The sequence below is a fragment of the Dendropsophus ebraccatus genome, chromosome 13 (genome assembly GCF_027789765.1).
Source record: "Dendropsophus ebraccatus isolate aDenEbr1 chromosome 13, aDenEbr1.pat, whole genome shotgun sequence".
Lineage (NCBI taxonomy): Eukaryota > Metazoa > Chordata > Amphibia > Anura > Hylidae > Dendropsophus > Dendropsophus ebraccatus.
Genome location: NC_091466.1, coordinates 53,432,052 through 53,453,848, shown reverse-complemented (window position 1 = coordinate 53,453,848; position 21,797 = coordinate 53,432,052). Strand labels below are relative to the sequence as shown.

Genomic DNA, 21,797 nt, shown 5'->3' with positions numbered 1-21,797 from the left:
TCCACATAGCCTTAGGGCTTTATCCCACTTCAGCAGCCACCGCTAATCAAATGCCAAAAGTTCGGGTTCGGATCGACTCGAGCATGCTCCAGGTTCGCTCATCTCCAGTCAGCACGGTTAAACAAGCTGAATATAGATACGTTTATTGAGATCTAAGTACTGAGCTTACACCATCAACATTGTTGTGTATTATACTGTGACCTAATGACCAGGAAAAAAACTTACTACACTTAAAAGAAGATATGCAAGATGGTGGCCTTTAGTCTGGCTTATTGCAGGAGATACAGTAGGCTTTATAGACTTGCCATAAAATTTTTATTTAAATTTTTTTTTTTGTATGAATTTTTGATATTTTTTGTAATTTTCCATTTTCCTCTCTAAATTTTAAAACAATTCTTATCACAATAACTATATCTTAAAAGTTAAGAAACTTTGCAATTGGTTCTATTCACCTTTTTGTTTTTGTCTCCCTGCTAGGCACTCTGAGCTGTCTGTCATGTTTAAAGCTATTGTCTAGGTTCCCGACTACCACTCTGTTATCAGCGGTGGCCGGGCTGGTGAATCGCTGCTCTGAAAGGAGAAGTGGTGGGGATCTCAGAGCACTCATCAGTATAGATATGTGTACTGGCTCCTCTTTGGCAGAGATTGGGAAGGGAGAAAAAAAATATATTTGCCCCTCTTGTTGCTCTGGACCCACTTAAAGGGAATCTGTCACTATGTGGCCTTAAATGAGGGCAGCATAAACTAGTGACAGAAATGCTGAACAGATCTGGGTATTACTTACATCATTTTGTTCAGCTGTTCTTCTTATATGCAGGAGAATAGGATTCTTGCCACACCCCTCCCCCTCCAGCTGCCGATTGACAGATGACTGCCTATACACAGCATGGATAGATAACTGCCAATCAGCAGCTGGTGGGCGGAGTTTTCTGCTTCTCATGAATATCCAGGACTACTGGGCTCATGCACATAATGGAGAGGACTACATATTGTCCATGTTATTCAGGAGGATATCTCTACATCAGCTGCACAGAACAATGTAAGTCATACATCATTCTGTTCAGCTTCTCTGTCACTATTTAATAAAAAAGAAAACTGTAGTTAAAAAAAAAAATTACGCCATGGACATGCCCAGCCTGAAAGATATTCTTAGAACGACTTCAATTCAAAAACCACAAATACACAGAAAAACAACAACAAAAAGACAGATGCTGTTAAAATAGAAATAAGGAAACGCTGAATACTCTGTGATCCTTGATCTCGATTTCTTCTATTTTCCAGCCTTCTCTGTAATTCGCCCGCTGTCATTATTGTTGATAGAGGTCAATTGCTCAGGGCCATCTCAATTAGCTGCCAAATATGTCTGAGTATTTAGCTGATTACAATGAGACGCCGATCCAGGATAATTAACTCAAGAGATACAAATGACAAAATATTTATGTTAATTGTAATCAGAATGTGACACGCACTAGACTGGATCACAGGCGACATTTCAAGCTAAGTGGTTTTGTAGCGGTGATGGAAGCGGAGCTATTACTTGTCTGCCACACAGGTTATGTGGACAGATTGTGAGCTATACAGAATGTGGCTGGAAACACGTGATCAGGGTGCCGTGCGTGACCATTGTGGTTTGTAACTGCATTGTATCCGTTTTCAGTAGAAAAAGAATTACATTGCCGTTTTGGATTCTGTGATGCAAAAAAACCTCATGGTAGGTTTTCCCCCTATGTAGGCAATAGAAATAAGCCAACTTCGAACATGTTTGGGTTCGACCCAACCCGAACTCCCGAAATTTGACCAGTGGCTGAAGAAGTTGGATGCAGACTTACGGCAGCCTGAAAAACATGGATGCATAGGCTATAGGCAGTATCCATGTTTTCCAGGACCCCCTAGGGCTAAATACAACTTATTCAGCCACTGGTAATCAAATTCCGAGAAGGAAGATTGGTGTTGTGGCATGGCCACACATAATGGATTTACAGTGGATTTTTAGTCGCAAAGTCCTTAGTTACACCTATGTTAATTGGATTTACAAAATCTTAACCAAGCTGGTACATAGGGAGAGAGGACCAGGCCGTGAGGGCTTACCATCTGTAAGGATTCATTTAAGGTTAGGTTCACACTGCGTTTTTCCCATCCGTTTAATGTATATGTTTTATGGAAAAAACAGATGCAATTCCATTTTTTTCATTTACTTCCATTTTTATAAAAAAATAAATAAAAAAAAACGAATCAAAACGGATCAGTTTTTTTTTTTATAACGTACACAAAAATAGTGTTGACTGTTTTTCTGTCAAAAGTAACCAATTAAAAAAACATTGAATGAATAGGAAAAACGAAGTGTGAACCCATCCTAACAGAGTTTTCCACTGAGCAAAATAGGAGTAAATATAGTATATACATTGGTGCCTTGGATTACGAGCATAATTCGTTCCGGGACCGTGCTTGTAATCCAAATCCACTGTTAACCCCTTAACGATGGTGGACGTATATTTACGTCCTGCGGTCGTTAAGGGAGTCCAGAGAGGGGCCGTGCGGCGTCCCCCCTCTTAACCGCCGCGGTCCCGGGTGGCGCATGTGGCCAGGGACCGCGGTTATTAGCGGACACGGTCCAATCGCCGTGCCCGCTAATCAGGTAATCAGATGCAGCTGTCAAATTTGACAGCTGCGTCAGATTACCTTCTGCAGCCATTCCCTGGTGTATAGTCGAGTGGATCGCTCCTCTGGGATGTTGTCCCGGAGGAGCGATCCACACATCCTACTCTGTCCACGGTCTGCGCTATAATGGCGCTGATCCTGGCTCGGCATTCGGTTGCTTCCGGCTGCAGCAGCTGGAAGCAAACCAGTGCCTATCTCATTGATCTATGCTGTATAACTATGCAGCATAGATCTCAATGAGAGATAAGTGTACTTATACTAGAAGTCCCCCAGGGGGAATAACCCTAACCCTAGGGGGGCTTCTAGTATAAGTGTAAAAAAAAAAAAAAATGTTATTATTAATAAAAAGCCCCCTCCCCTAATAAAAGTCTGAATCACAGCCCTTTTCCCATGTTATAAATAAAAATAAAGAAATAAATAAACATGTTTGCTATCGACGCGTGCGTAATTTCCCAAACTATTAATTAATCACATTCCTGATCTCACACGGTAAACAGTACAAGCGCAATAAAATCCCAAAGTGTAAAATTGCGCATTTTTGGTCGCATCAAATCTAGAAAAATTGTAATAAAAAGCGATCAAAAAGTCGTATATGCACAATCAAGATACCGATAGAAAGAACACATCTTGGCGCAAAAAATGACACCTGACACAGCCCCATAGACCAAAGGATAAAAGCGCTATAAGCCTGGGAATAGAGCGATTTTAAGGAACATATTTTTGTTAACAATGGTTTGAATTTTTTACAGGCCTTTAGATAAAAGAAAAGTTATACATGTTACATATTGTTGTAATCCTAAAGACTTGAGTAACATATATAACAAGTTTTACCCAGGGCAATGGCGTAAAAACAAATATCCCCCAAATAAACAAAATGCGTTGTTTTCTTTTCAATTTCAGCACACATTTATTTTTTTCTGGTTTCGCAGTGTACTTTATGCAAAAATTCAGCCTGTCATTGCAAAGTACAATAAGTGGCGCAAAAAATAAGGGCTCATGTGGGTTTCTAGGTGGAAAAATGCAAGTGCTATGGCCTTTTAAGCACAAGGAGGGAAAAACCAAAACGCAAAAAAACTAATTTGGCCCCGTCCTTAAGGGGTTAAACCAAAGCAAATTTTCCCATAAGAAATTATAGAAATGCAGACAATTGGTTCCACATCCCAAAAATAATAATTTATTATTCTAAATAACATGTAAAACAGATGAAACAAACATTCAGAAACAGCAGAATATGTGATATTATAAGTTACTGTACAGTAATGGAGAGGATGGGAAACACAAGGGCTGACAGAGACTGCAGGGAGCATGAAGGAATGAGCAGGACAGATGTGGGCACAGTATAGCAGCACTCACTGTCCGGGGAGAGAGGGATTACAGCTATCAAGAGATTACCTCCAGAGTCCTGTCCCCTGATGCAAGCCCCAGCCTGAAGTGGATCTGCTATGATTTGGAAGGTGAGGGAGACTTCCTGGGTCAGAGTACAGCGCTGTAGACCCCTCTATGCAGACCATAGCTCTTAAACCAAGTCACAATTTTGAAAAACTGCGAGCTCTTAAACCAAGGTACCACTGGGTATGTGGTTTTAATAGGCTCCAGTCTAGCAGGGAGTCTCTAGCAGGGAGATAGCAGGTGGGATTCGGCATTCGGTAGTGTAAGTGGGCCCTTAATGTTGTAGCATTCACTAGATAGAATATGGGGCCTAACCCTAGCCCTGAAAAACAACCACATACTAGATCTACATCATAGAGGGGGCAGCATAAAGGATTTTAAAGGATTATCTAGGATTGGAAAAACACCACCCCTATGTAAACAGCACACTTGTTTTTCTTAATCTAAATACCCACTTTAAGTATGGGTTATAGTTGCCGTTGTCTCCTATTATTAGTATCTTAGTGCCTCTACAACTGGATATTTCGATGTTACTTTACCTACAATTTCAAATTACCATTTTGTTTAGTTGTAACTAGAGATGAGTGCAATTTGAGCTTGCTCGAGCCCAATACTGGTGGCTGAAGAAGGTGGATGCAGCTGTTGGGGCTATGGCCGCTTCCCGTGCTCCAGGCCATTGCTCTCCCTGCTCTCTTCCTTCTGTGGATGCTAAAGCCACGTGCACCGCTTCCTCTTCGCCCCCCCCCCCCCCCAGGGCACCTCACCTCTCCATGGTCCTGTCCACTGTCTTTCCAGCCGGTGTGGGCAGGCTACGCATGCGCCAGCTGTCACAGATTTAAAGGGACAGTACGTCCCTAATTGGTCATTGTGCAGTACACCTCCCTATAAATTCCTGCCCTGACCCTAGTGTTATATAGTGACCCATGCTTCCCATAGTGTGTGGTCCCAGCTCTCCCGTGATTCCTGCCTGTGGTTCCTGCTCTGTGTCTGCTGTTCCTGGTCACTACTCTCTTCCCCGCTCTCTTCCTTCTGCAAAGGCCGGTCTCTTTCAGCTCTCTTCCTTCTTTGGATGCCGGAGCCCACGTGCCTGGGCCCAGCGCCGCTTCCTCTTCAAGCCCCCCCCCCCCGGGCAACTCACCACTCCATGATTCTGCCCACTGTCTTCCCAGCCGACGCGCATGTCTCCACCTTCTAGGGTGCGTGCACGCCAGCTGTCACAGATTTAAAGGGGCAGTACGTCCCTAATTGGTCAATGTGCATTACATCTCCCTATAAATTCCTGCCCTGACACTAGTGTTGGAGCCTCTTCATGCTTCAGATAGTGTGTGGTCCCACACTCTCCCATGATTCCTGCCCTGTGTCTGCCGTTCCTGGTTCCTGCTGCCTGTGGTTCCAGCCTGTGTCTGCTATCCTGGTTCCAGACGTGAGTCCTGCTGTGGTTCCTGCCTGCCTAAGTGCCTACGTGTCACCAACTGCACCTCGCCCACCGCCACTAGCAAGCCAGGGGTAGCGACCTGGGGGTGGCCTGCTGCAGCAAGTCCAACCCACCTTGCGGTGGGCGGTTAGACTCTGCGCCCTGGTGCGGCTTTATCATTGCTAGCGGTGGTACAGCGGCTCCAGTACAGCGGCTGTTGGACTCCAGTCATTACAGCAGCCCTGGGGAATCCAGGAAAACATGGATGCAGCCATAGGCTGTAGCATGCTCAAATTGCGCTCATCTCCAGGTGGAACAATATGTTCTTATATCTCGTCATTTTCTTATAGTTATAAATCTTTCCTTTACCAGATCCCAATGAAGCCAATAAACCCTCAGCTAGATCTTATTCCTCCACAAGCTCAACCAGTGATTTTTTTTTTCTTTGCTTAGATAAAAAAGTCTAGTAAACAACAATGGCCGAGAAGTTTTGGTTCCACCGTTCTGCAATGACTGACGCAAGGAAATCAAAGCATCGGGAGGGTGAGTGGAGCCGCGTTATTAATGAAAATGAAGGCAGCCTCCGTTTAGTCATGGAAGCCTGTTAACAGTTTATTGCTTCTTTTTCCCCCTGCTGTTCGGCACATCGAAATTCCTGTAAAACTGAAAGGACATCTGGAAGAATTCAGCCAATTAATGGAATTCACGCTGAAGCTGCTCTGAAAGGCAGATTACACGGAATCAAACCTGCCGCACGGATGATGCGCCCTAATCACACATGTAACATTCATTAGATGTTGCTGTGGGAGAGTTTAGACGCCTCTAATGAAAGATCAGGGAGAGAGCATCCAGCAGGTATGTGTTTAGCCGTATGTGATTATCCCGAATACCAACATAAACACCGCCAAACACTTATTGAAAACATATTAGCGTCTAGAGGTTTAACCCTTCGTACCCTCTGGGACAGGTTCTGTTCAGCTCTCTAAAGCTTTCTCCTTATGGGTAGTTTCGCACATAGTGGTTTTTTGGAAAAAGGTTTATTTTTGCTGCGTTGTTTTGGGCTCATTTTGTTAATGCACAAAGCGCTAGAAGCGTTTTTATACAAACAAAAAATTGCAAAACCTTTGACCTTAGAATACGCCATTTGAACCATGTGAATTTGCGCCTGCAGTAGATTTGAGAATAATAACCGGCAGCATTTCCATGGATGCTATTGTAGTGTAACTCTCATGACTAATACGTTGCGAAAGAATATGACCTTTGTGAATAATCCTGTGTGAGGTTTGTATGGCCATTACATCCTACTGTTCGCTTATGTGTTACCATTTATCACTGCGCAATAATTATAACATAGATTATGTGTTATAGTAATGTCCCAGGAAGCAAGGAAGATATTCCCAGCAAAGAGTCCAGTGTAACCCCATAGGGCAGGGATTGGGAACCTTCGGCCCTCCAGCTGTTGGAAAAGTTAAATTCCTATCATGCCTGGACAACAAAAGCTAATGTAGTGTCCAGTGGCGTAGCTACCATTGAGGCAGGGTAGGCAGTTGCTATGGGGCCTGTGCAGTAGGGGGCCCAGGAAGAAGGTAAGGGCGTGTTTCCTTCTGCTTAACTCCTTATGTACTTCAGTGTGTAAGTGAACCAATGATTAATTACATGCCGCAACAGAAAAAAGGGTTAACAATCAGGAGACAGACATCTCTGCTTTACTGCTCTGATAACCTCTGACCTCTGTTCTCCACCTAGCAATCAGGTAGAAAAGGAAAATGTGCAGAGCTCTGTGCAGAGGTCAGGGGTTATCAGTGCACCAGCAGTAAAGCAGATTTATTTATATATATATATATATATATATATATATATATATATGCGCAGTGCTTTGTGTTGTGCGTAGGGGAGGGGGGCCCTGTGAGTCCTAGCTACGCCCCTGGTAGTGTCCCAGCACAGGTGTGCCACTAAGTTCTGTACTCCTGGGTAAAGTAACTCTCTCAGGTTCACATAAAAGGGGATGAAGGAGATTGTATTGTGTGTTTTCCCCACTAGGTGTCACTGTTGTATTTATTGTATGTACTAGTACACTATGCACAGCTGAAGGTCTTATGGGTTAACTACTGCTTGTTACATGTTGTGTTTCCTCCTGTCAAAGGTGCAGGCTTGTTTCCCTCACTTTTCCTCCTATCCTCTTTTTTTTTTTCTCTCTTAACCACACACAGTCCCACCAATCACACACTAGCTAAGTTGTCCCTATAAAAATGAGCTAGTTCCTGGTGAGAGGGTCTTCTAGTTGAGTTGAGAGAGACAGACACAGAGATCACAGTTCCTGCTGCAGTGAAAAAAGGGCCTGGCTTAGGCCAGGCCCCTTATCAGGGACCAAGAGACTCATTCTTCTCAAGCAAGTTACTACTACTAGCATGCAGTGCGAGAAACCTTAGGAGGGAGTGACATCCTCTGAAGAAAACCTTGTCCATGCCAGGGATACCTTCTGCAAGACACAAGGCAATCACCTATACACCACCTACTGCCATAGAGTAACATGCATAGACACCATAGTTTAGTTTTAATTTACCATTTAGTTTTTGTTTTCAGTAAATTGTTTTGCATTTTTCCATTTATGAAGCGGTATGATAGGTTTGCTTTTTGTGCCATTTTAGGGTAAATGGGACATTTTTATTTATTTATTTATTTTAAATTCCAGGGGAGGTGACCATGAACAGCCATTTGGCATTGGGTATTTTTTTTTCTCATTGAGTTATATCTCGAGATGAACGAAGCAAAGCGCTTGGTTCCTATCTGCATTCTACTCATCAGGCTGGGGGCTTTGAAGTCTGCTCCGCTCCGTGCTGCGCCTTCCCGGGTGCTGGGAAAAGATGAATCCAGTCCTGGGAAATTTCTCCCAGTTTTCCAGGACTGGATCCATCTTATTCTTCCACCCGGGGAGGAGCGGTGCAGAGCAGACTTCAAAGCCCCCAGCCTGATGAGCAGAATCCCAATACCCGGGTACATTCACCCAAAAATCCAGGACACAGGAGGGCCCCATGGCATTGCACAGATGACTGAGTGAAATCTATAGTGATTCTGTGCCAAATTTCACTTACTACACATATACATTTAGTAGTTCACACAATGTAAAAATAAGTTCAAATAAGGTCCATTATTATTTTTTACATTGTGTGAACATAGCCTAAAAAGATTTTAAAGGTCTTCTGCAATATAATATTTCGTTTATATCTATAAGTAGTTTGAAACTAGCAAAAAAATATAGTCTATGGATGCAATAATGGATGTATGATTTATATTCTTGCTTTGCGGCAGAACTGACCTGTGGCTCCAGATAGGCAGCGGTAGGGACACCATATTCCCCACTGTTGCACTGGTTGCTCCATACCAAATAAGCCTTATTCCTTGTGACGTGAAGCTGTGGGGAGATTATTTTCCCTGTGGATTCTTTGTTCTATCTACAAATGATTCCAGCTTGTCGCAGAAGAGGTTCATCCAATAGAGAACCAGAGTCCCTGGTAGATCACAACAAGTCCCCTACAAACACTCGCTTACCGCCAGTGTGTATATAGCTGCCGTGACCTTACCATCATCATTCAGTACTATCAGTGTTCATGTTAATAAAACTGAACAGCCTAGAAGGAATACTATTATGAACATGCTTATAAAGTCCCTAGAAACGGGGCAATTTTTTATTCCCTTTGCCAAAATTGTGCAAAATTTTGTGCAAAGTGGAAATGATACAATATTGTTAGGTACTTTTGCACTGATGCAAGGAATGATATTTCCCAAGAGTATACGTACCGGAGAGGTGGTCTGTGCAGGTGATGTTGGGCCCCTTTGAGAGAGCTCGGCTCCAGACCAGGTTGGGTGCTTCCTTTTGTTGTAGTAATAATAATAACTAGATTTGCATTTCCAGGAAAATACATAGTGCTTGAAAAGAGCGCCCCTTTACCAGTGACTTCCCTTTAAGAGAAACTTGGATCCCATTCCTTTAAGAGCGACATGGGTCCCTTTAAGAGTGACTTGGGTCCCATACCTTTTAAGAGCGACTTGGGTCCCTTTAAGAGTGACTTGGGTCCCGTCCCTTTAAGAGCTACATGGATCCCTTTAAGAGCTACATGGATCCCTTTAAGAGCTACATGGATCCCTTTAAGAGCGACTTGGATCCCTTTAAGAGCGACCTGGGTCCCTTAAAGGGACCCAGGTCGCTCTTAAAGGGACCCAGGTCGCTCTTTAAAGGGAATCATTTCGCTCATAAAGGGACCCAAGTCGCTCTTAAAGGGACCCAGGTCGCTCTTAAAGGGACCCATTTCGCTCTTAAAGGGACCCATTTCGCTCTTAAAGGGACCCATTTCGCTCTTAAAGGGACCCATTTCGCTCTTAAAGGGACCCATTTCGCTCTTAAAGGGACCCATTTCGCTCTTAAAGGGACCCAGGTCGCTCTTAAAGGGACCCAGGTCGCTCTTAAAGGGACCCAGGTCGCTCTTAAAGGGACCCAGGTCGCTCTTAAAGGGACCCAGGTCGCTCTTAAAGGGACCCAGGTCGCTCTTAAAGGGACCCAGGTCGCTCTTAAAGGGACCCAGGTCGCTCTTAAAGGGACCCAGGTCGCTCTTAAAGGGACCCAGGTCGCTCTTAAAGGGACCCAGGTCGCTCTTAAAGGGGCCCAGGTCGCTCTTAAAGGCACCCATTTTGCTCTTAAAGGCACCCATTTTGCTCTTAAAGGGACATATTTCGCTCTTAAAGGGACCCATTTTGCTCTTAAAGGGACCCATTTTGCTCTTAAAGGGACCCATTTTGCTCTTAAAGGGACCCATTTTGCTCTTAAAGGGACCCATTTTGCTCTTAAAGGGACCCATTTTGCTCTTAAAGGGACCCAGGTCGCTCTTAAAGGAACATATTTTGCTCTTAAAGGGACCCAGGTTGCTCTTAAAGGGACCCATTTTGCTCTTAAAGGGACATATTTTGCTCTTAAAGGGACCCAGGTCGCTCTTAAAGGGACATATTTTGCTCTTAAAGGGACCAAGGTCGCTGTAAAAGGGACCGATTTTGCTCTTAAAGGGACCCAGTTTGCTCTTAAAGGGAAATATTTCGCTCTTAAAGGGACCAAGGTCGCTCTTAAAGGGACCAAGGTCGCTCTTAAAGGGACATATTTCGCTCTTATAGGGACCCAGGTCGCTCTTAAAGGGACCCAGGTTGCTCTTAAAGGGACATATTTCACTCTTAAAGGGACCCAGGTCGCTCTTTAAGAGCGAAATGGGTCTCTTTAAGAGTGAAATATTTCCTTTAAAGGGACCCACATCACTCTTAAGGGACCCATTTCGCTTTTAAAGGGACCCAGGTCGCTCTTAAAGGAACATATTTCGCTATTAAAGGGACCCATTTTCCCCCTCAATGGACCCAGGTCGCTCTTAAAGGGACATATTTCACTCTTAAAGGGACCCAGGTCGCTCTTTAAGAGCGAAATGGGTCTCTTTAAGAGTGAAATATTTCCTTTAAAGGGACCCACATCACTCTTAAGGGACCCATTTCGCTTTTAAAGGGACCCAGGTCGCTCTTAAAGGAACATATTTCGCTATTAAAGGGACCCATTTTCCCCCTCAATGGACCCAGGTCGCTCTTAAAGGGACCAAGGTCGCTCTTAAAGGGACCAAGGTCGCTCTTAAAGGGACCAAGGTCGCTCTTAAAGGGACCAAGGTCGCTCTTAAAGGGACCAAGGTCGCTCTTAAAGGGACCAAGGTCGCTCTTAAAGGGACCAAGGTCGCTCTTAAAGGGACCAAGGTCGCTCTTAAAGGGACCAAGGTCGCTCTTAAAGGGACCAAGGTCGCTCTTAAAGGGACCAAGGTCGCTCTTAAAGGGACCAAGGTCGCTCTTAAAGGGACCAATTTATCTCTTAAAGGGACCAATTTATCTCTTAAAGGGACATATTTCGCTCTTACCTTGTTCCCCTATGGTCAGTGACCTGCCGGGCTGTTGCAGGGTCCCTTGGGTACTTATCACGGTGGTCCAGAGGGGAGTAGTGACCCACCCGGACTATTGGCACTGCCACCCACAGAATGGGGAGATGACCCAAGGAGAGTGTGTGTGCTGTGTCGGGGCTTGACGAGGAATCACAGACTCTCTTTAGCATAAATATAATCTTGTTTACTCTGAAGATACTGGAGGTAGGCAGCAGATAATAGCTTTGCCTTAATACAATACTTTACACTTGATAGGACACTTAATACTTTAGAATCCAGATCTCTACTTAGAGTAGAAGAAGAATACAGTCATACTCCTTGAGTTGCGTGCTGAGAGGTAGAAGAGAGGATCAGAAAAGTGTTTTGACTCTTTAGTCCATGGGTCTCCAAATAGGGATGGTCCGAACCTGGTTCTGGTCGGGTTCGTACGAACCTGAACCCTCGGAAATGATTCCCGCTGTCTGCCCTCTCTGTGGACAGGGTGGATACAGCGGGAGGACCTCTTGTAAAACCAGGATACAGCCATAACCATAGGTCCTCCCGCTGTATCCACCCTCTCCACAGAGAGGGCAGACAGCGGGAATCTGATGCCAAGCATTCGGGTTCATACGAACCCGAACCTTGGCAGATTCGGACCATCCCTATCTCCAAACTGCGGCCCTCCAGCTGTTGCATAACTACATTTCCCATCATGCCTGGGCAGCCAAATCCAAAGCTTTAGCTGTCCAGGCATGATGGGAGTTGTGGTTTCACAACAGCTGGAGGGCTGCAGTTTGGAGACCCATGCTTTAGTCTTTGCACCACCTATTGCCCACCAGTGTCGTGTGACCCCTCCTAGAGGGTGACACAAGCCCCAGACCTTGTTACCTGGGGTGAGCGGTATGCTGAGGGTTTCCTGCTTACACCCGCACTGCGAGATAGAGTTCAAAGGCTTCTAGCAACTTTGCTCTATCCGAATCAGTTCCTTACTTCTTTATGGATACTGTCCTGCACTGTGTTCCTCTGGTCCATGGCGTGGATTAGGGTGATCCCTGATTTGTCTTCTCTTATGGAAGCTTAACGCTGCATAGTGTGTAGTGAGGTTGCTTGAGAAGAAACTGTATCTAGATATATGTGCTCTTTGTCTAGACCACAACTTAGAATGGGGACCTGGCAGAGGCCAGGGCCCAACTGGACCGCTGTATAGAGCGTTCTGGCTTGTGTACATCCTCTACAGAGTCTAAAGACCAAAGACCCTACACTTCCTCTACCCATGTGACTTCCTTCCTACAGCACATGTAAGGTGTGCTGTGAGTGGGTGAGGAGTGCGTATGTGAAAGTAAAGAGAGAGATGATAGTCGAGAAGCAGGAAGGACTCTCATTGAATTACAGACCCATGTGATACATAAACAAACACCCCTTTGAGTACTACAGCTGTGCAATAACTGCGTATACATACTTGCATTAACGACATCTTGTGGCAAAACTCTGGTACTACTACATCACCACTTACTCTTAAAAGTACAGGCTTACACGAAGGGTGTAACCAATAGCAACACCCGTGGTGGAAAACCACGCGTTTGTCCTGATATGTTTGTATTTTTGTTATGCATTAGAACAAAGTTGATGTAAACCAAAACTAGTATACTCTAGGTAAAAACAATAAGTAATTTGTTTTTGCTGACCATTAACAAGCTGCTGACAATAGGGATGGTCCGAACCGAGTTTGGTTCGGGTTCGTACAAACCCGAACCCTCGGTAATGATTCCCGCTGTCTGCCCGCTCCGTGGAGCGGGCGGATCCAGCTGGAGGACCGCCTGGAAAACTGGGATACAGCGGGGATCTGCTGCCGAGCGTTCGGGTTCATACGAACCCGAACCTCGGCAGTTTCGGACCATCCCTAGCTGTCGTCATCCATCCCTGAAAGCCTTTACAGCTATGATTTTTCTAAAACTATCAGTTATAGGCAGCATGAAACAGATGCCAGATTCCCTTTAAGATCCCCATATACTTAAGACATCCATTGGCAAAACCAACAATTTTTATTAGCACCAGCCAATCCTATAACGTGATAGGGATGACGGATCAGGCATTTTGAATTGAATTTGCCTGATCCTTACATTTATGGGGAGATAAGCTGCCACCAGAGCAGCCTGTCCACTTCTCCCACCCCCAATGTCTAGTCAACTGCATGATCAACCGTGATCACCAATATGGACTGAAATGTATATAGCTTTGTCTGCAAGATGGCTGTTCATGAACCTACTTAGAAAAGCATCCCCTCCCAGTAAAAATTCACAAAAGACCCTTTAAATGGGCACGGTCATTAAAAACTTTTGTCGCATGTCAAATGTTTTGATTGGTTGGGTGACACTGATCAGAGAATTGCGTGGAGGTAGTGTGCGGCTCGCAGGGATCTGGCATCCAGCCAGCTCAATTATAAGTCTCTGGGGCTGCAGGACTGAGATGATTGACAGCAGGGAGTAAAGTGCACTAACTGCAAGCTGCTCTACCTTTGTTCTACTGGTGGTTGTCAGTCAAATGGATTGGCAAATGAAAGCAGCAATGGGGCGGTGATAAAGAGGACATAGGCTGGATCTACCTCTGCTCTCATCATGCTGGCTAACATCCCCTGAGCCCAGAATCCTGGTGACCAACCCCATCCAGCAATTATTTGCCCCCCATGTGTTCCTGCTGACAAGTCCACTTCAGAGTGGGATATCATCATAAGCATGGATGGGGTATTGAATATTCACATTTAGTGAACACTTAATGGTCACACTTATTGTTCACTTGTACAATCTGCTTCAGTGGTTGTTTTTATGCTGGGCAATTTTTTTTATGACAATAGTAATATTAAGAAACTTCTATAAAAAAAAGGTTGGAAGGTAAAAAAAGAACCCTCCCGCCACTTTATTTTAGCAAATTTCTATAAACTTTTTTTTTTTTTTTTAACTCTGTGCCCTCATATTCAGTCGACACCCAACTTTTTATTTGTGTGAGGGTTACTTTTTTTAAAAAAAATTTATGGGGTGAGGTGTAGTTTTTATGAATCCAATTTTTTAGGTACATGCAACTTTTTTTGGTCCCTCATTCCATTTTTAAAATGGAGAGATTAAAAAAAGCAAAAAAAAAAGCATCCCTTAATCATGTTGACTCCACCCAATTTCTTTTAGAACTGCAAAGATGCTGATGTAGATGTAAAAAATCTATTCATAATTGAATATATACTAAATACATACATGACTGAATACTATAGCGGTGGTCCCCAATCTGACTAAATATAGTTTTAGCTGAGGAGTTTGAGCTTTGCAACAGCTGGGAAACCACGAGTTGGGGAACACTGGTGTAGACACTGAAAGATGAGCAACCCCACAGCTAGGCCTGCTGGATAATGTAATTCACTGATATCATTATGGGAGGCAGTAACTGAATACACAGAATATACTCCTCAGTTGTGTGCGCAGTCTAATGTATTACAACTACATGTGGCCCTTGTCCCCATTACTTTGCAGATGAGCTTTCCCTCCGTGCCAGACTTTAACTAATTTTGCTCATGTTTATTGTATACTAGAAAATGTACCCGGCGCTGCCCCGGTATAAAGTGTCAGTGTGCCAATTAGATTTGTTCCCAGGGTGCCCAGGAGACTAATCTATGCCCTTGTTTTTTTGTTTAAAAGGGAAATTGCCAGGAGCCCTATATACCCCTAAATACACTATATACCCGACAGTTCTGCCATGTTTATTTAAATTTTAGCTTACGTACATTAGAAATTAAAAATATTTAATATCCTAAATACCTAATAGCCAAACTGAGATGTCATGAGATCAGACTGTATACAGAGCTTGGTTATATACAACATTGGCAGTGTTATATACAGCCTGGTTATATCAAACGTTGACAGTGTTATATACAGCATTGGCATGGTTATAAACAGAGCCTGGTTATATACAACATTGGCAGTGTTAAATACAGCCTGGTTATATACACAGCATGGTTATGTACAACATTGCCATTGTTATATACAGCCTAGTTATATACAACATTGGCAATTTTTTTTACAGAGCCTCATTATATACAACATTGGCAGTGTTATATACAGAGCCTGGTTATATACAACATTGGCAGTGTTATATACAGCCTGGTTATATACAATATTGGCAGTGTTATTGCCAGGTGCATACACACAAAGATTTTTACCTGATGGAACTCTGGAGCAACAACCTACAATTGTCCATGCAGAAAACATGCAGAATCCAGATTTATACCACCAACTTTAGTGATTGGCCTTGGGCCTTGTTTATTGTCATTGCAAATGATGCTTAACAGGAAATCGTCTAAAAGAATATTTCATCTGAGTTAATTAGTGGAATTTGTGTATACCTGTAGTTAGCATATAGTTGGTGGAGGTGCTGTATACCTGTAGTGTAGAGTTTGGGAGTCCTGTATACCTGTAGTGTATTGTATGGGGTACAGTATACCTGTAGTGTAGAGTTTGTGGAGGTGCTGTATACCTGTACTTTATAGTTTGAGGTTACTGTATACCTGTACAGTTCGGGGGGTCCTGTATACCTGTAATGTATAGTTATGGTGTCTTGTATAACTGTAGTGTAGAGGTAGGGGTCCTGTATACTTGTAGTGTATAGTCCGGGGGTCCTGTATTGTATAAGGGGTCCTGTAAACCTGTAGTGTATTGTTGGGGTGGGGGGGGGGGTCTACCATTTATTTCTGTGGATCTGTTGTGAGGCAGCTGCCCCAGCAACCAATCAGATTCCAGCTTCCTTTGAAAATGAAAGTAGTAATCCTATTGGTTGCTAAAGCTTCTAACTGCCATTACTGCTGGGGAGCTGCAGTGCTAATTATATCAACTGTGTTTGCAGTGTGGAGATTTCCCATTCATTTCTATGGGGCGCTCTTCTCCGTCCCCTCCTGTACATCTGGCAAGGACGGGACCTTCGCTCTAACCTTCCCGGGCACCCAATGCATATGTGTGCCAAATTTCGGGTCAAACGGTTCAGGTGTTTGGAAGTCTATAGAGGGCAGACAGACAGACAGACTTTCATTTTTATGATATAGATATTTCTTGTCTTATGTTATGTTCTTAACCCCCTATGCTTTCATAATAATAAAAATAAATTTAATTTGCATAACTATTCATAGGGGTATTCCAGAAAAAAAAATTCTGTCAAATCAACTTATGCCAGAGAATTGTAAATTATTTCCATGATAAATCTCCAGTACTTATCAGCTGCTGTATGTCCTGCGGGAAGTGGTGTATTCTTTCCAGTTTGGAAAAGCAGTAAAGGTTTTCTTTGGGGATTTGTTACTGCTCTGGACAGTTCCCGTCTTCAACAGAGGTGGCAGTAAAGAGCACTGTGTCAGACAGGAAAGAATACACCACTTTCTTCAGGACATACAGCAGTTGATAAGTACTGGAAGAGTAGAGATTTTTTTTAAATAAAAGTAAATTACAAATCTCTGGTTCTTTCTGATTCCAGTTGATTTGAAAGATTTTATTTTTTTGCTTGAGTACCCCTTTAAACATTATAATAGTGTAAGAAAAAGAATAAAAAAAAAGAGCAATGGTAAAGTAGACCCTACATCACTGTATTCTTTGACCTGTGGCTTTCCTGCAGTTGTAGTTTTGCATCTCCCATCATGCTTTGACAGCCCTCGGTGGTCAGGGCATGGTGAGAGTTGTTGTTTTCTATCAATGTTCAAAGGGTTAAGGAACCTTGCTATATCATATCGTCAAAAACCTTAATTGTTTAAAATCTTGTGAGGAATACGAATAGGAAAATTCATGTGAATACAGAAATGTTATTTCTGATGTATGCTATACAATGTCATAGAGTCAGGAGAGAGATGACTACTCTCCCTATACAGCTTGACATGCAAATATAAATATTACAGCCACAATATACTGTAAATTAGAAAGATTAGCTTCATATATACTATATTATTCTGTGCAATACAATAGTTTTTCACATTGTGCATATGGTTTTGCAAGGCGGCATATTCCTCTTCTCACACAACAAATGCACCAAAAAAAGGAAGCAAAGAGTGAATTCATCTAGGCGCTTTATATAAATTCTGGTTGCTAATAAGATAATGAGTCCATTAGTAAATGACCCCCACTATGTCTTTGTCTCCTCTCCATCCTCCTCACTTATTGTTTTGGAGTGGACAGCATGGATTTCGCCTCTTCTCCCCGCCCTCCACCTAATCCCAACTCCTGATTGGCTGCCTCCTCATTGCCCAGAGCTGAATGAATTGCAGGCAGTGTGTCTCAGTATAAATGCCATGATCCATGCTATGAAGACACACTTGTCATCCCCCCTTGCTCCAGCAGTGCCCGATGCTTCTCTCCACCTTGTAGATCACAGCCCAACACTGCACAATGCCAAGGGGATTTCTTGTAAAGAGGAACAGAAGACATTGTGGATCTTATAGAATTCCTTGTGAGGACAATGGACCTTCTCAGTCTCTTCCCACCCCATCAGCTCTGGATACCCTGGTGCCTTATAACTCCTTTATGAGCTCAAGTGCAGGTGATGGAAAAGAGGAACAAGCCCCAACTCCTCCTGAAGACCCACCAAGATCTTCTAAGGAGATCTCCCCTAGGAAGACCAGTGGAGGGTTAGAACACATGGGGCACTGGAACCAGCTCCTACCCTACAGCCCTGTGCAACCGGTAGGGATGGATGTGAAAAAAACTTTCTTCAAGCATTACATCAGTTCTCCAGCTACTGCAGAATCCTTTCCTGTGGCTGCTTCAATGACCTCCATGGAGAAACTTCTTGCTCATCATGCCCATAACCCTTTCTTGACCCCAGAGTCCAAGATCCATGCCAACCTGTGCAACAAAACAACCAAACCCGCCATCAAAAAGCATAAAGCCAGCCGAAAGCTTCACTTTACAGATGAGGTGACCACCTCTCCAGTTCTGGGGCTGAAGATCAAGGCTGAAGAACCTGATGCCAAGGCTCGCAGCCCCCTAGTCAAGCGCCCACCTCTTGGAGAGTTTATTTGCCAGCTTTGTAAAGAGCAATACCCTGATCCTTTTGCATTGGCTCAGCACAAGTGCTCCAGGATTGTCAGGGTTGAATACAGATGCCCAGAGTGTGACAAGATCTTCAGCTGTCCGGCTAATCTGGCTTCACATAGGAGATGGCATAAGCCCAGGACATTGGGCAATGAAGGACAAGTGGGGAAAAAGATCCCCCTTCTGCTGGAGGGGAAAGAGAACAGCAGTGCTGGCAGTGCTCCACTCAGCCTGGTAGAGCAGAGCCCTCGCCTTCAGCACCAGCACAGTGTGGACAGCTCCAAGGATCAGCACCTGCACCCAGGGAACAGCTCCTTCCAGAGCAGGGAAGACCCCCAGACCCCCAGCTCCCAGGCTGAAGAAGAAGAGGAGGAAGAAGCATTTCACTGCCCATACTGCCACAAGAGGTTCAGAAGACATGCCTACCTGCGCAAACACCTGCTCACCCACCAGCCCTATGGACCTATGGAGAGAGGAGGAGGAGGAGGAGGGCAGCTGACCTACCCCTGCACCCTCTGTGGTGTCCACTTCCCATCAATGGACATTAGAGACAAGCACAGACTGTGGCATGCAGTGAGAGAAGAACTTCTGCTGCCTCTTGAAGAAGCTTTGGTAGCTGAAGGGGGACAGCAAATCTTCCCATGTGAATTCTGCCCTACTGCCTTCTTCAGCTCCCCTGGTCTTAGCTTACACATGAACAAGTGCCATTCATCTGAGAGCAGGGCAGACCTGGCACTGCCCCTAAGACCTGGCTGCTGAACACTATGCCAGGGGCTACTTCTCAGACTTGAACTGATCTTTGTGCCATAGTTTTAGACTGTAAATGTATTAATAATTAATATTAATAAGCACTATTGTCTTGCCTATTGCATTATGTGCGGATTGTATGTAAATAGTATGGTGGGGCAGAGGGGCTGGATGTTTCTGGACAGACAGGTCACCCATATTCTTCTTTTGTGCTTTAAAGGAAATAAACCAAAGGTCTTGTGTACATGTTGGCACTGCTGTCTGAATAAAGGTGTTCTAGTACCTGTATATACAATACAGAAGTATGGTTGTATGATTCTTAGGATTCTCACAGGATCAGTTATTGTATAATCTGGGAGATATGATACAAGAAGAGTAACTATTGATGCTGTGTAACCTGTGGTAGAATAGCAGAGTCCCTCTATTCCCTTTGTCACTTTTTAAACTGTAAGCTGATGTAGCAGAGCTGTGTTTGTCTTCAGCACAAGATGGCATGGCAGCTGGGGATTGGTCACACCTCTCTTCTTTCTGTATCTTTTAGAATCTGACCTCACTCTGTGACTGAGCAGATATATAGATCAGTATTGGTGTATTGGAGGAGAGGTTCAGCTGTGTCCAGAGGAGGAAGATGAGAAGGGAACTGCTTACTATAGACAGTAAGAGCAGAGCATTATATTCGGTATGGGGATGAGCATGGACTAAGAAGCTCTTGATGGGGTTTTCCATGTGTAATATAGTTGGCACTGTAAGTATCTATCTATCTATCTATCTATCTATCTATCTATCTATCGCCTCTTTATCTATTATCTATCTATCTTTTATCTATCTGTCTTATCATCTACTGTCTAATCTATATTTATCTATCTACTATATTATCTATCTTTTTCTATCTATTATATATCTATCTAATATCTATATATCGATCTATTTATCTACTATATTATCTATTATCTATCTATCTATCTCCTATCTCCTATCTATCTATCTATCTATCTATATCTATCTATCTATCTATCTATCTATCTATCTATCTATCTATCTATCTCCTATCTATCTATCTATCTATCTATCTATCTCCTATCTATCTATCTATCTATCTATCTATCTCCTATCTATCTATCTATCTATCTATCTATCTATCTATCTATCTATCTATCTATCTATCTAGTTAGCATTATTTTCTCTTTAATCCCTAGTACTGCTAATGTTGGGGCTACAATAATACTTTTTGTAACTATTAAGTTACAGCATCCTTTCACAGTTATCTATAGTTCACCCCCCTGCACACACAACTTAAAAGTCAGGCTATATACTGGCTCCAGGGAGCTAAGACCTTCGCTGTCTTCGCTATTCGTGATGAGCGAGCCTGTCGTATGTTTGTACAAACATGATGGTAATTGTACGTGTTCGCTTATCACGAATTTACGGATTTATGCCACTGGGTAATTTACGCTTTAGACCTGATAATCTGTACGCATGTGCGTAACTCTAGACCAAAATGTACGCAATCTGTATGCAACTGTGAACGCAAATGGAATGCATACGCAACTGTGTAATTTACCCTTTGCACCTGATAATCCGTACGCATGTGTGGAGACCGAAACATGCGCTTCTACTATACGTTCGTTATTTGTTCATGAATGTTGGCGAAGACGAACCGATCACAATAATTTTTTTTTCTTCTTGTTTTGGATTGGAACCGAACATCGGGATGTTCGCTCGTCACTATTTTGCTATTGCTCTCTGTTATCAGTTGCTGTGCTGTTTAACTATCGCACATTAATAATAATGACGTGTACACATTTTTACAAATGCTCAATAGACATACACAGTGCAATATACAAGGATGTTTACGGATAGGGAAATTATACAAGTGTGTGTGTGTGTGTGTGTGTATGTATATATGTGTGTGTGTGTATATATATATATATATATATATATATATATATATATATATAATTCTTCACTGCAAATTCAAAGGAAATAAGCAAATAAATTAATCTCCATTCTAGTATTGTTACTATTAGCATTAAATGCGTTTAATTATTGTAAGTTTGTGTGGGTCCACACATATAAGTCTCAGTTTTTACATCACATTGGCAGAGCCGAGGTTTGCACATGACCCCATAGAACCTATATAATTGGATTACCATATACAGATGACTATACACTTAATATATGGACAGTGCCCCCCCCTCCCCCCAATCTGGAGTTCTGGTCATACAAAGTTTTTATTTGAAGTAATTTCCCTTCTGTGTATTTTAATGGCCCCATAACCCAAGTAAGCCCATAAAAACAGCAGCTAATCCCCAAATTACCTTGAGGAATAAAAAGTCCATCAAATCAGTTGTTAAAAAGGATTAGGACACAAAGAAAGTGGTGAGAGTTGTTTATTGTATTGTTAAATAGGATGTGGTTATTCTTTACAGCCCATTACGCGGGATGAAATCTTACATGCTGCGGTGGATGCACATGCAGGTCACACAGGAGCCCATGTGATAGGAGCTTGATGGCTCTGATATTTATCTGACCATATGCCAGGTGAATGCATGTATTGTACAGGGTGTGTAGAACCTTTAGAGTATACAGATTATGGTGCAGATCTCAGTG

The 21,797-nt window shown here is 43.2% G+C and overlaps 1 protein-coding gene across 1 annotated transcript; it reads left to right on the top strand.

Moving 5' to 3' along the window:
• Positions 1 to 17,795: 17,795 nt before the first annotated feature.
• On the top strand, positions 17,796 to 19,199 carry INSM2 (INSM transcriptional repressor 2). Its single transcript, XM_069951069.1, has one exon. The coding sequence runs from the start codon at positions 17,796 to 17,798 to the stop codon at positions 19,197 to 19,199; it is 1,404 nt and encodes a 467-aa protein (XP_069807170.1).
• Positions 19,200 to 21,797: the final 2,598 nt, after the last annotated feature.

Bases quoted from the DNA above. Each gene is read 5' to 3' on its own strand.
- INSM2 (XM_069951069.1), top strand. From the start codon at position 17,796: ATGCCAAGGGGATTTCTTGTAAAGAGGAACAGAAGACATTGTGGATCT.